The sequence below is a fragment of the Salmo salar genome, chromosome 17 (genome assembly GCF_965601325.2).
Source record: "Salmo salar chromosome 17, fSalSal1, whole genome shotgun sequence".
Taxonomy (NCBI): Eukaryota; Metazoa; Chordata; class Actinopteri; order Salmoniformes; family Salmonidae; genus Salmo; species Salmo salar.
The window spans coordinates 73891354-73904494 of NC_138307.1; the positions used below are offsets into that span (position 1 = coordinate 73891354).

Genomic DNA, 13141 nt, shown 5'->3' on the forward strand with positions numbered 1-13141 from the left:
ATGTCATTTGGACATTTTGTACAGCAAATCTTTCCATTTAAAAAAAATAAGTTATTGCATTTTCTCCCCGGTCCATAAACGTCTTTGCTCCGCGAAAGAAGCAGAGATGACAGAAAACTTTTATCAAGGCACAAGGCGAGAACCAAATGCAGACACCAGAGGCAGATGGTTGGAGTTTAAGATGTTTAATAAATCCAAAGGGAATAGGCAAGAGAATGGTCGTGGACAGGCAAAAGGTCATGACCAGATCAGAGTCCAGGAGGTACAGAGTGGCAGGCAGGCTCGAGGTCAGGGCAGGCGGAATGGTCAGGCAGGCGGGTACAGAGTCCAGAAACAGGCAAGGGTCAAAACCGGGAGGACTAGAAAAAGGAGAAAAGGAAAAGCAGGAAACCGGGAAAAACCGCTGGTAGGCTTGGACATACAAGACGAACTGGCACAGAGAGACAGGAAACACAGAGATAAATACACTGGGGAAAACAAGCGACACCTGGAGAGGGTGGAGACAATAACAAGGACACGTGAAACAGATCAGGGTGTGACAACTTTACCATTGTCAACTAGATTGAAGCATTTATTCTATCGATTTATGATATTATACTGGTGAGCAAGGGTTTCTTTAGTCTTCTAGGGGAACATATAATCCTATTGACAGAAGAGAAGATGCATGTATCTAATTATAGACAATTTGACTAACATTAAATGTCAGAAATGATAAGCAGAAACATATCTAAATCAGGCAAAAAAATATCCTGTACCCCATGTCAGAAAATCTTTACACCTTCTCTGACTGTAGCCTACAGGCATTTTCTATATTAGCGGGTTATGGTTGGGTGCAGGCATCAGATTTTCACTTTATCACATATAGTCAGGCGGTTGCGGATGGGTTATAAGCAATTGAACAAGCAGCTGACCCGCACACAGCTAATGCATATTGTCATAAGAGATTTTAACATGATTAAATAACACCAGGATAATTATTTGTATACAAATCCATAGTTTATTTTTATGCTCAACTTTACAAAGGTTTACCACAGTAAATTATTTTTACAGTTAAGTCCAACATTTAATTTCCTGATGTTACAAATCAAGATGACTCCTGTGTGACTAACAACACAACATAATGTAAGTCAAAAAGAAAAGTCATTGTCATTAGAAAACACAACATATTTTATGATCCACTCCACAGAAGGTAAGCTATTGTTTGAATGTATGCAGTTACATTCTTGTGGTCCATCATAAGGAAATAAGCCACATTTTAATAATAATAGTAATAATAATTGATTCATTTTATATGCCACTTTTCATTTTGCACAGAATCTCAAAGTCGCTAAATTTAAAAACACATTTGTTTGTGATCTGACAGGTTCTTAAAACAACAGTGAATCAAGTCACAAAAATGTTCTAACTATTTTGGGTCAAATAAGTATCCATAAATCTACATAACTGACAGAAGTTACAAAAAGGAAATCTTAAACTACACTACAGATGCAGTCACCCATATTCAATAACTGGAAAGTAAAATAAAACACTTCATGCCATTCAGCTGAAATACAGTATACAGATGTAGGATCTTAATTTGAGCCTGTTTCTACAGCAGGAAAAAATCCAGAAGCAATAGGAAATGTAAATTATCATGTGGATTATAATTAATGGACATGGTTGAAGGCGTTGATTCATTTTTCGAAAGGAAAAACCAAGACTGAAATGTAGAAGTGGAAATGACAAACTTTTAAAACCTCAAATATATTACACATTTTAAATGTTCCTGCATTGCACGAAATATCTCCTGCAAAAGGGTGGTCAAATTAAGATCCTACACCTGTATATTAATTCGCAATTTAGAACATTTTAGATCAATTGTTTCGCATCACGGTCTTAGATTCTTCTGATGATACAATGATGTGACTTAAACAATCATTTGGTGACATTAATTCAGTTTTGTCTCTGGGATCTAAGTTAACTCACTGTACACTTGTCATCTGTATGTTTTGTTTTCCAGTCCTCAAAGTCACGAGACATTTGATCATCGCCCAGTAACTTGTATATTTTCTCCATCAGCTCTGTCACCTGCTGGTAGTCTGTCTTTGTGTTTTTGAACACATGTGTGTTCCCACAGCAGCTTACTATTTCTTTCAGGTGAGTGTCAGCCTGATTGATGAACATGTCAAGGCTCATATGTTTGAGGTCCTCTCCATTAGTAAAGAGGACACATGTGCTCTCTCTAATTCTTCCCAAGTCAGTGAAGGCACCTTCCAATTGTTTCAAGATCTCTCGTTCACCATCTGTGAATCGGCCAATCTGAATCACCAGTAAGTACACACTCAACCCTGTCTGACAGCTCTTTATGCAATCCGCAACGTGTTTGCTTGGCTGTTCAAGACAATCATCAAAGAAATCTGGGGTATCAATGACCCTAACCTCTGTCCCTCCCATGTTCATCTTTTCTACCTGACACTCTTTTGTAACTGGTACAGAGCTTGCTCTTGATGGGAAAATGTTTTTCCTCAGGATTGTGTTTCCACTTCTGCTCTTTCCAGTTCCTGTCTGTCCCAGTAGCACAATGTTCAAAATGTTGCTGGGATCGCTTTCATAGTTTCTTTTACCTGGTGAAACAATAATAGCAGCAATCGAGTTAGACAGTGTTTCATCCAGCTTCAATATACCTTGCTTCTCAATTAGTTTACTGATGCTCTTAAATTGATTCAGGTTATATCATTGGTGGGGGACAATACATATTTAAAAAGTGAGAGCAGGATATTACTTATAATTTATTGATTTTTTTGTAGCCTCAATGTGATTCAAATGGGTGCGAGGATAGTCAACTAAATTATGTTATTTTTATACTGATGTAAAAAAATACAGCAGAATGTGCATAAGTTAAACTAGCCAAATGTTTTGAAATGTTAAAAAGCATATAGTGTATTTTGTATTGCATAGCGCAAGGAGTTCTACACTTAAACTTGTGGCTTGATATAAAGACTCACGCAATGCAGGCTAGTGTAGCTTGTGGTAAAGATTTCACTTATTGAGTAAATTCCACCCTGGGGCTTACCAGTCTTTGAGTTTCCAGATCCGCTTGTCGGCCCATCCTGAGATCTGCCAGGATCACTGAACCTAAAGTATACAACCATGACAAATAATAGATTTTAGTGCCTTTGACAATGTTAGAAAATAAAGAACATTTCATTTGGCCAAATTAGAAAATAATTAGAAAACAAAGAATGTATTGAATGCCACAAGGTCCGATCACTTCTGACACCAATGTAATGAAACAGGCAGGGAACGGGTCTCGAACCCTCGACCTTCTAGCCCGAAGTCCAGCGCGCTATCGACTGTGCCCCAAAAGCATGCTCATGCGGCGGAGTCGATATCCACGCTTCTAAACCCAGGGTCGTTACGATATAATAGCTTTTAGTGATTTTGACAATATTAGAGAATGTATTGAATGTCATTTGATTTTACCTCTCATCTTGGGGTTTTGATTGGTCTCTGAATCTTGTTCCACTGAACTCTTTTCCAGGATGACTGTCATAGTCAATATACCTAAGTACACCATGACAAATATATAATAGCTTTTAGTGACTTTAACAATATTAGAGAATGTATTGAATGTCATTTGATTTTACCTCTCATCTTGGGGTTTTGATTGGTCTCTGAATCTTGTTCCACTGAACTCTTTTCCAGGATGACCATCATAGTCAATATACCTAAGTACACCATGACAAATATATTGTAATGAAACAGGCAGGGAACAGGTCTCGAACCCTCGACCTTCTAGCCCGAAGTCCAGCGCGCTATCGACTGTGCCCCAAAAGCATGCTCATGGCGGAGTCGATATCCACGCTTCTAAACCCAGGGTCGTTACAATATATAATAGCTTTTAGTGATTTTGACAATATTAGAAAATAAAGAATGTATTGAATGTAATTTGGTCTTACATCTCATCTTGGGGTTTTGATTGGTCTCTGAATCTTGTTCCACTGAACTCTTTTCCAGGATGACTGTCATAGTCAATATACCTAAGTACACCATGACAAATATATAATAGCTTGTAGTGACTTTAACAATATTAGAAAAGAAAGAAAATTTAATTAATGCAATTTAGTCTTACATCTTTTGGGCCTTTCTGTTTCCCACCAGTGTTGCCTTTCTTTTTAGTACAACACCTTCAGTGTATTTTTCGTAGGTGTACTTGAAGAACTTATGGTCCATTTGTAACTTTTTGTGCAGATCATTAGAATTGTTCAAGACTTCCAGGGGATATTTCATGTTTTGATTGATATAATGTTTCAGTGCAACGATGTCAACCCTGCATGGTAACATAACTATCATGTTTGCTCTAATCTTTTCTCCAAAGGTATCTTGTAGGTGAACAACTTGCTGTTTAACCTCCTCTGGTGTATCATGCCCATCTTGAATCACAAGCAGGGATATATGAGGGCCGGGGTATGAAAGTGCCATACAGTCGATAATTTGCTGGTCTGGATGATTGCCTTCTCCAAACATGTCTGGGGTGTTGATTACAGCATATGATTTATTCTCTCTCCGCTCACATAGTTCCGTATGATCATCAAAACCATCTTTTTCTCCTAGGATCAGATTTCCTATTGAACACTTTGGAGCTCCTTCCTTTCCAAACAGAAGGATGGTTAATTTTCCTCCAGAACCTAGTTAAAACGATAAGAACAGTCTTAGATCGTAATGTTATACCATTGCAAGGGACACGCAATTGAGTCCAAGAACATTACCAAACCTCGACTAACCGGTGCTCCCGCACATTGACTCTGTACCGGTATATAGTCTCACTATTGTTATTTTACTCCTGCTCTTTAACTACTTGTTACTTTTATTTCTTATTGTTATTCATATTGTTTAAACTGCATTGTTGGTTAAGGGCTTGTAAAGTAAGCATTTCACTGTAAGGTCTACACCTGTTTTATTCAGCGCATGTGACAAATACAATTTGATTTGATTTTGAACAGTATTCCAGGACATATTTAAACCATATTGAGCAACATCTTTCTGCTACACACCAGTAAAATCCTTGTTTTCATCATGTCTTACTCAAGAAAAAATTGCTGTTTTCCAAAGACACTAAACTGTATCTGTTTTTTCAGCCTAAAAATACATATTTAACACCGCACACAACACAACCTGTAGTGATGCAGCAATTGTACAATTCGGGGTAATAAATAGGTGTTTTATCAAAAAGCCTTATCGGCATATGACTAAAACTGTAGATTTGTATCTTTGCGGGTTACTTTTTTTTGAACAGATGTGAGCTCAACTTTGCAGAGATCTGTGCCTTTGGTGTACAGCGTTAAAATGAGAAAAATGTCGCCCATATGTCCAAATTGTTTAACTCCTTGGAGCAGTGTCTGCTCTTTATGTTATTTTGTCAAGACGTTCTTCAAACTAAATGTTGTTAAATAAATCACATAGATCCTTAGAAGTATGAACACATTATGAGAGTAGAAATTATATATTTGCTGGGTTGACATCTCTTTATTAAAAGTAAAATAGTGGCTTATGGTGGTTGATGATTTTAGAATGAGAAAAATTGCACGTACCTGTCATTTTCCTCATCTCGTTTTGCAGCAATTGTCACGGGATTACGAAACCTGAAAAAATAAAATGAATAGGGAGGTTTTCAACATGTCTCTGCAAATCTAAAAGGAATGTTTTGCATTCCATTTATATACTGAATTGTATAGAGGTATGGTCAATCGTGTGGGCGGTTCTAAGGGAGCTTGATAAAACAGACAAGTTGCACCTTTCCACTTCATCCAACTGTATTAAGACAAAATGGGTGGTGGCTGCTCTATCCCAGAAGGTGAGAATTAAATTCTTAAACTTTTTTGCAATGAGGTGAAGTTAGCTTTATATTAGCCTAGGCAGCTGATCGTGCAGATCTAGCGACCATGCTCGATCTTCTAGGTTTAACCCCATTCCCGGTATTCAGTAATACACGTGTCCCCTGTGGACCGGCTCGTACATAAAGGATCCTCCAGTCATGCTGAACATGCATAATTTTCCTGCTTAACTATCTTTAATGGCGAGAAGGTGGGGAAAAAAACAGGGAAAATATGCCCACTTTCTTCATGAAACAACATTATCCACCACAATTTAGGATGTTTCACACCATGTTCAGCCAACATCCTAAATTGTCAGAAAATTCTTGTTTCATAAAAAAGTATTGCTATTGGTTCAGGGACCTCACCAGTCCAATCCATTGCATATGTTATTATTTTGTCTTAATTTTGGGGGGGTCTATTTTCAATTAATTTAATTTGAATTATATGTATAAATTACTTGCTTAAAAATTCAATACCTTCCACCCCATATCACTTTCATGAATACAACCAACTGCTATCGGTTCATGGACCTTGTCTGTACAATCTATGGCAATTCATTTTGTATTGTTTGACTTTGGCTTATTTCTATGAAGCTAAATTTACTTAATATGAAAAATACTTCTGTAACTTCAGTAGCATCCACCCCATATAACTTTCATGAATATGGCCAACTGTTATTGGTTCAGGGACCTTGTCTGTAGAATCTATGCCAATTATTTTAGCATTTTTGAATTTGGCTATTTAAAAAATTATATATTTTAATTGAATTGACATGAAAAATACTTCCTTAAAAGTTGAATAGCTTCAACCCCATATTACTTTAATTAACACAACCAACTGATATTGGTTCAGGGACCTCACCTGTCCAATCCATATGAATTACTTTAGTATTTTTTCACTTTGTCTATTTTGTTTATACATTTTCATAGAATTTACATGAGAAGTACTTTCTTAAAACACAATAGCTTCCACCCCATGTCACTTGCACGAAATCAACCAACTGCTATTGGTTCTGGGACCTGTCTGTACAATCTAAGGCAATTACTTTTGTAGTTTTTGACTTTAGCTATTTTCTATGAAATGTATTGAATTATATGTCCCAAAAAAGACTTCCTTAAATCTTCAATACCTTCCACCCCATATGACTTTCATGAATACAACCAACTGCGGTTGGTTCAGGGAACTTGTCTGTACAATCTAAGGCAATTCATTTGGTAGTTGTTGATTTGTTATCAACTGTTATTGATTCATGGACCTCTTCCCTCCAATCTATGACATTTGCTTTTTGTATTTTTTTACTTAGTTTATTTTCTATTAATTTCAATTTACTTTAAATAAAAAATATTTCCTTGACTTCAATAGCTTCCACCCCATATGACTTTAATGAATACAACCAACTGCTATTGGATCAGGGACCATGTATGTACGGAAATTACTTTATTTTTTTACTTTCGCGGTTTTCAACTAATTCAAATTGACTTAAAAAAAAAGATACTTCCTTAAAACGTAAATTACTTCCACCACATGACTTTTATGAAAGAAAAAAAGCTGTAAGCTGCAGTGGGATATCTTTGGATATCTAAAGAGGGTCATAGGTACTCATGCCTTTTATCCCTGCTTCATTGAATTGAATGAGAGACCTCCAGAGCTCCAGAGTTGGGGGGAGAGGGCCAGGGAGGGCTGGGGCCGGCACAGGGTGGGGGGCAACCCACGTACAGCCGCAAGGGGACTTCATCCAGCCAACTCCCTGCCCCAGAGAAAGGGCCAGGGAGGGCTGGGGCCACCCCAGGGACCCTGCTCTGCCCCCAGAAGGAGAGTGTCACTCACCTAGCCCCACCACCATGCCTCAGCCAGCCCTCCACACACCAGAGGCCCAGTAGGCCAAAAAAAAGGGGGGACAGAACTGCCAATCTCTACAGAAAATGCCTGCTCTGCCCCCGTGAAGGACAGTGTCACTCACACACCTACTCACATGGGCCTTCTCTCTGGGGCCTACCTGACCTCCAGGCATGCCCCCACTGACCTGGTGACCTCTCCCCCACAGACATCCAGGCCTTTAGACCTACACTCCCTGGCTGCACTGCCTGCCTACCTGCTCTCTCCCTGGGCTATGAGAGTACAGCTTACTCCCACTCAGACCTCTATAGTCCCACTGCCAGGAACCACGGGCACCTGGTGCTCTCTGCACGTTTGGAGAGCAACAGAGGAGAGGAGAGCAACACTTTAGCTATATTTCGCATCCAAAAAGAAAATAGACACCAAATTGAAAAAACAAGCGGTGCAACTTGTTCGCTATCGTCAGCTGATTCAGAATATGTCATTTATATAATTATTGCATGTTCCGTTGAAGAGGTATTGATGAGAAAAGTCAGAAAATGTTATATAAAGCTAACTATACTGTAGCTTTTTTGAAGTTGTTTCTTTAGTTTCACACAGGAAACATTGTTGAGTGTATGAATCCAATTTCTTCCAGCACAAGAAGGATGTTTAGCAGGACATTTGTTTTCACTGAATAGGTCACTAAGCATTCATTCTTTCGTTTCAGGTCCTGACCTGAGAATTGTGATGATTGGGAAAACTGGAGTGGGGAAAAGTGCTGTTGGAAACACCATTTTGGGCAAAAACATATTCAAATCTCATCCCAGCGCTAACTCTGTGACTGGGACTTGTGAAAAGCATCAACTTCAAGAGAGTGATAGGTGGATTCATGTGGTGGATACACCAGGGATTTTAGATACAGGCAAAAAAGCTGAAGATATCAAAAACGAGATAGTGAAGTGTATTCAGGTTTCAAGCCCTGGTCCTCACGTCTTCCTGCTGGTGATTCAGGTAGGAAGATTCACCAAAGAGGAGCAGAATTCGATTGAGGCCCTGGAGAAAATCTTTGGACCAGAGGCCTCCAATCACATGATTGTGCTGTTTACTCGTGGGGATGAACTTCAGGGTCAAACAATACAAACGTATGTACGCACCGGTCATCCAAAGCTTCAAGAAGTGATTCAACGATGTGGCAACAGATTCCATGTTTTCAACAACAGAGATGGGAATAGAAGTCAAGTTGTTGAGCTGATCAAGAAGATTGATGACATGGTGGCAGGAAATGGAGGAAAGCACTTCACTGAGAAAATGTATCAGGAGGCAGAGAGAATGATTAAACAGCAAAATATGACAAGGGAATTGGCAGAGCTCCAAATATACAAATTCACATTCCTTGCTGAATTGCAGCAGAGAGTAATTGAATTTAAAAAAATACTTGATTTAGAAGATGACTAATAATTAAGCATAGCTGTGGCTATTTCCTCTCCACGAGGAACACAATCTGTGACTACTACCACGATGTGAATTATGATATCTTAACCATTTAGCTTACTGTAGTATAACATAATATAGTACTTGAGTAGGAAATCTCTCCTTCAATCAACATTTTTCTTTATTATTTTAGATGCACATTAGTTAAAATGCTATGTATTACAATTCAGAATGTAGTGAATACAATATGAAGAGAAAAGTGAAAATGAAATGTTGTATGACATGCTGATTGATGTCTAAGCTTACGATAACACTCAAATGAAGTCATGATGGTATGAAATTCGAGCATAATCTAACAAAAAAATATATGTATTTTTGTAAAGAGATTGTTTGTTTATTGTTTCACCTAATCAGATACACTGTCATGAACATGCCATATTGGTTAATAACAAGGCATACAATGCTATACTGAACAAAAATATGAACATAACATGCAACAATTTCAATGATTTTACTCAGTTACAGTTCATATAAGGAAATCAGTCAATTGAAATAAATTCATTAGGCCCTCATCTATGGATTTCACATGACTGGGCAGGGGCACAGTACTGCACTTACACAAATTACTAATGATTGGTTGAAAGAAATTGATAGTAAGAAGATTGTGGGAGCTGTACTGCTAGTTTTCAGAGCAGCCTTTGATATTATTGACCATAACCTGTGGTTGAGAACTTGTGTTTTATGGCTGGTCATCCTCTGCCATATCGTGAATTCAGAGCTATCTAATAGAACTCAGACTCTTTAATGGAAGCCTCTCTAATGTCAAATATGCAAGATGTGGTGTACCGCAGGGCATCTTTTTAGGCCCTCTACTCTTTTCTGTTTTTGCCAATGACCTGCCACTGGCATTAACATAAAGCCTGTGTGTCCATGTATGCTAATGATTCAACCATATACGTGTCACTAACCACAGCTAATGAAGTCACTGAAACCCTGAACAAAGAGCTGCAGTCAGTTTTGGAATGGTTAACCAGTAATAAACTGGTCTCTGAATCTAAGAGCATTATATTTGGTACAAATCATTCCCTAAGTTCTAGACCTCACCTCAGCTGAATCTGGTAATGAATGGTGTGGCTGTTGAACAAGTTGAGGAGACTAAATTACTTATTGTTACCTTAGATTGTAAACTGTCATCGTTAAAACATATAGATTCATTGGTTGGGGAGAGGTCTGTCCATAGTAAAGATATTTTGTTTTGACACCACACTCCAAAAAGCAAGTGCAGACTTTAGTTTTGTCTTATCTTGATTATTGTCCAGCCATGTGGTCAAGTGCTGCAAAGAAATACCTAGTTAAGCTGTAGTTGTCTCAGAACAGAACATCTTGCTCTTCATTGTAATCAGAGAGAGAATATAAATACTATGGATGCCAGTCTCTCTTCGCTAAGAGTTGATGAGAGTGACTGCATCAAGAAACATTAATGTGTTGAAAATTGTTTGCATAGTCAACTTATACATAGCTCTGACACACTTACCCCACCAGACATGCCACCAGGGGTCTTTTCACAGTCCCTAAATCCAGAACAAATTCAAGAAAGCGTAGAGTATTATATAGAGCCATCATTACATGGAACTCGCTTCCATCTCATATTGCTTAAATGAACAGCAAACCTGGTTTAAAAAAACAGATAAATCAACATCTCACGCCACAATGCCTCTCCCCTATTTGACCTAGATATTTTGTGTGTATGTGTTGATATGTAGGCCATGTGTGCAGTTTTTATATTTATGCATTTTCTTCATCTTTGCATTTTTGTTGTTGTACAGCATCATTGTGTTTCTTGAAATTCAATTTCTTATCATTACTATTTTTGCTGCAGTAATTTAACATTACTTTTGGCTGCTGCTTTCGCAACAGCTAATGGGGATCCTAATAAAACACTAAATACCAATTAAAGGGTGTAATAAGATAATGTATTAACAAAAAATGGTTGTTGATCTATTTTAAGAAAGTATTTACATTAATTGTGAGCAGTGTAACTCCAGATGAACAACTATAAAGTCTGAAAATCACTACTATGATTTGTCAATTCATATACATCTATAGGCTACACATTATCCTATAGCATACCTTTGATAATAATGTAAAATTACAAAGCGAGAGGCTGAAGAGAAAGTAAAAAATATATATATTTCTCAAATATGTTGTTGTTTAAGATAGGCCTACTTGGTTTAAGCTTAACTGATAAAACATATCATGGTATCTGAAATAAAGATTTAATAAATAAATTATCATTATGTAGCCTGCTGTTGGGCTGAATTCTTTATCCTGAGCCAGAGAAAAGTCAAGGGATGGGATGGAAGTAACTGGAGTTGGTGTACTTTGATTAGGATAAATATTCACCCTCTCAGACCTTTTCACATTTTGTTGTATTACAACCTGTAAATAATTCGATTTAATTTGAATTTTTATTATATATATCTATTATATATATATATATATATATATATATATATATATATATATATATATATATATATATATATATATATATATATATATATATATATATATATATATATATATATATACACTGCTCAAAAAAATAAAGGGATCACTTAAACAACACATCCTAGATCTGAATGAAAGAAATAATCTTATTAAATACTTTTTTCTTTACATAGTTGAATGTGCTGACAACAAAATCACACAAAAATAATCAATGGAAATCCAATTTATCAACCCATGGAGGTCTGGATTTGGAGTCACACTCAAAATTAAAGTGGAAAACCACACTACAGGCTGATCCAACTTTGATGTAATGTCCTTAAAACAAGTCAAAATGAGGCTCAGTAGTGTGTGTGGCCTCCACGTGCCTGTATGACCTCCCTACAACGCCGGGGCATGCTCCTGATGAGGTGGCGGATGGTCTCCTGAGGGATCTCCTCCCAGACCTGGACTAAAGCATCCACCAACTCCTGGACAGTCTGTGGTGCAACGTAGCGTTGGTGGATGGAGCGAGACATGATGTCCCAGATGTGCTCAATTGGATTCAGGTCTGGGGAACGGGCGGGCCAGTCCATAGCATCAATGCCTTCCTCTTGCAGGAACTGCTGACACACTCCAGCCACATGAGGTCTAGCATTGTCTTGCATTAGGAGGAACCCAGGGCCAACCGCACCAGCATATGGTCTCACAAGGGGTCTGAGGATCTCATCTCGGTACCTAATGGCAGTCAGGCTACCTCTGGCGAGCACATGGAGTGCTGTGCGGCCCCCCAAGGAAATGCCACCCCACACCATAACTGACCCACCGCCAAACCAGTCATGCTGGAGGATGTTGCAGGCAGCAGAACGTTCTCCACGGCGTCTCCAGACTCTGTCACGTCTGTCACGTACTCAGTGTGAACCTGCTTTCATCTGTGAAGAGCACAGGGCGCCAGTGGCGAATTTGCTAATCTTGGTGTTCTCTGGCAAATGCCAAACGTTCTGCACGGTGTTGGGCTGTAAGCACAACCCCCACCTGTGGACGTCGGGCCCTCATACCACCCTCATGGAGTCTGTTTCTGACCGTTTGAGCAGACACATGCACATTTGTGGCCTGCTGGAGGTCATTTTGCAGGGCTCTGGCAGTGTTCCTCCTGCTCCTCCTTGCACAAAGGCAGAGGTAGCGGTCCTGCTGCTGGGTTGTTGCCCTCCTACGGCCTCCTCCACGTCTCCTGATGTACTGGCCTGTCTCCTGGTAGCGCCTCCATGCTCTGGACACTACGCTGACAGACACAGCAAACCTTCTTGCCACAGCTCGCATTGATGTGCCATCCTGGATGAGCTGCACTACCTGAGCCACTTGTATGGGTTGTAGACTCCGTCTCATGCTACCACTAGAGTGAAAGCACCGCCAGCATTCAAAAGTGACCAAAACATCAGCCAGGAAGCATAGGAACTGAGAAGTGGTCTATGGTCACCACCTGCAGAACCACTCCTTTATTGGGGGTGTCTTGCTAATTGCCTATAATTTCCACCTGTTGTCTATTCCAT

At 38.8% G+C, this 13141-nt stretch overlaps 2 protein-coding genes across 7 annotated transcripts; one reads left to right on the plus strand and one right to left on the minus strand.

The window, feature by feature from the left end:
- Window positions 1-974: 974 nt before the first annotated feature.
- On the minus strand, window positions 975-5676 carry LOC106576594 (GTPase IMAP family member 8). Of its 6 annotated transcripts, XM_045700127.2 has the most exons (7): window positions 5571-5667; window positions 4112-4667; window positions 3939-4019; window positions 3627-3707; window positions 3463-3543; window positions 3053-3114; window positions 975-2603 (listed from the first exon to the last, which is right to left on the minus strand). In XM_045700127.2, the coding sequence occupies exons 3-7, from the start codon at window positions 4006-4008 to the stop codon at window positions 2565-2567; spliced, it is 333 nt and encodes a 110-aa protein (XP_045556083.2). In that variant the 5' UTR covers window positions 4009-4019; window positions 4112-4667; window positions 5571-5667; the 3' UTR covers window positions 975-2564. The 6 variants fall into 6 exon arrangements, 4 of the variants coding, with proteins under 4 accessions (XP_045556083.2, XP_082820225.1, XP_014009312.1 ...); XM_082964099.1 differs by lacking the exon at window positions 3627-3707; XM_014153837.3 differs by lacking the exon at window positions 3463-3543.
- Window positions 5677-5755: 79 nt separating this feature from the next.
- On the plus strand, window positions 5756-9486 carry LOC106576602 (GTPase IMAP family member 7). The gene is made up of 2 exons (XM_014153847.3): window positions 5756-5833; window positions 8401-9486. The coding sequence occupies exons 1-2, from the start codon at window positions 5806-5808 to the stop codon at window positions 9126-9128; spliced, it is 756 nt and encodes a 251-aa protein (XP_014009322.1). The 5' UTR covers window positions 5756-5805; the 3' UTR covers window positions 9129-9486.
- Window positions 9487-13141: the final 3655 nt, after the last annotated feature.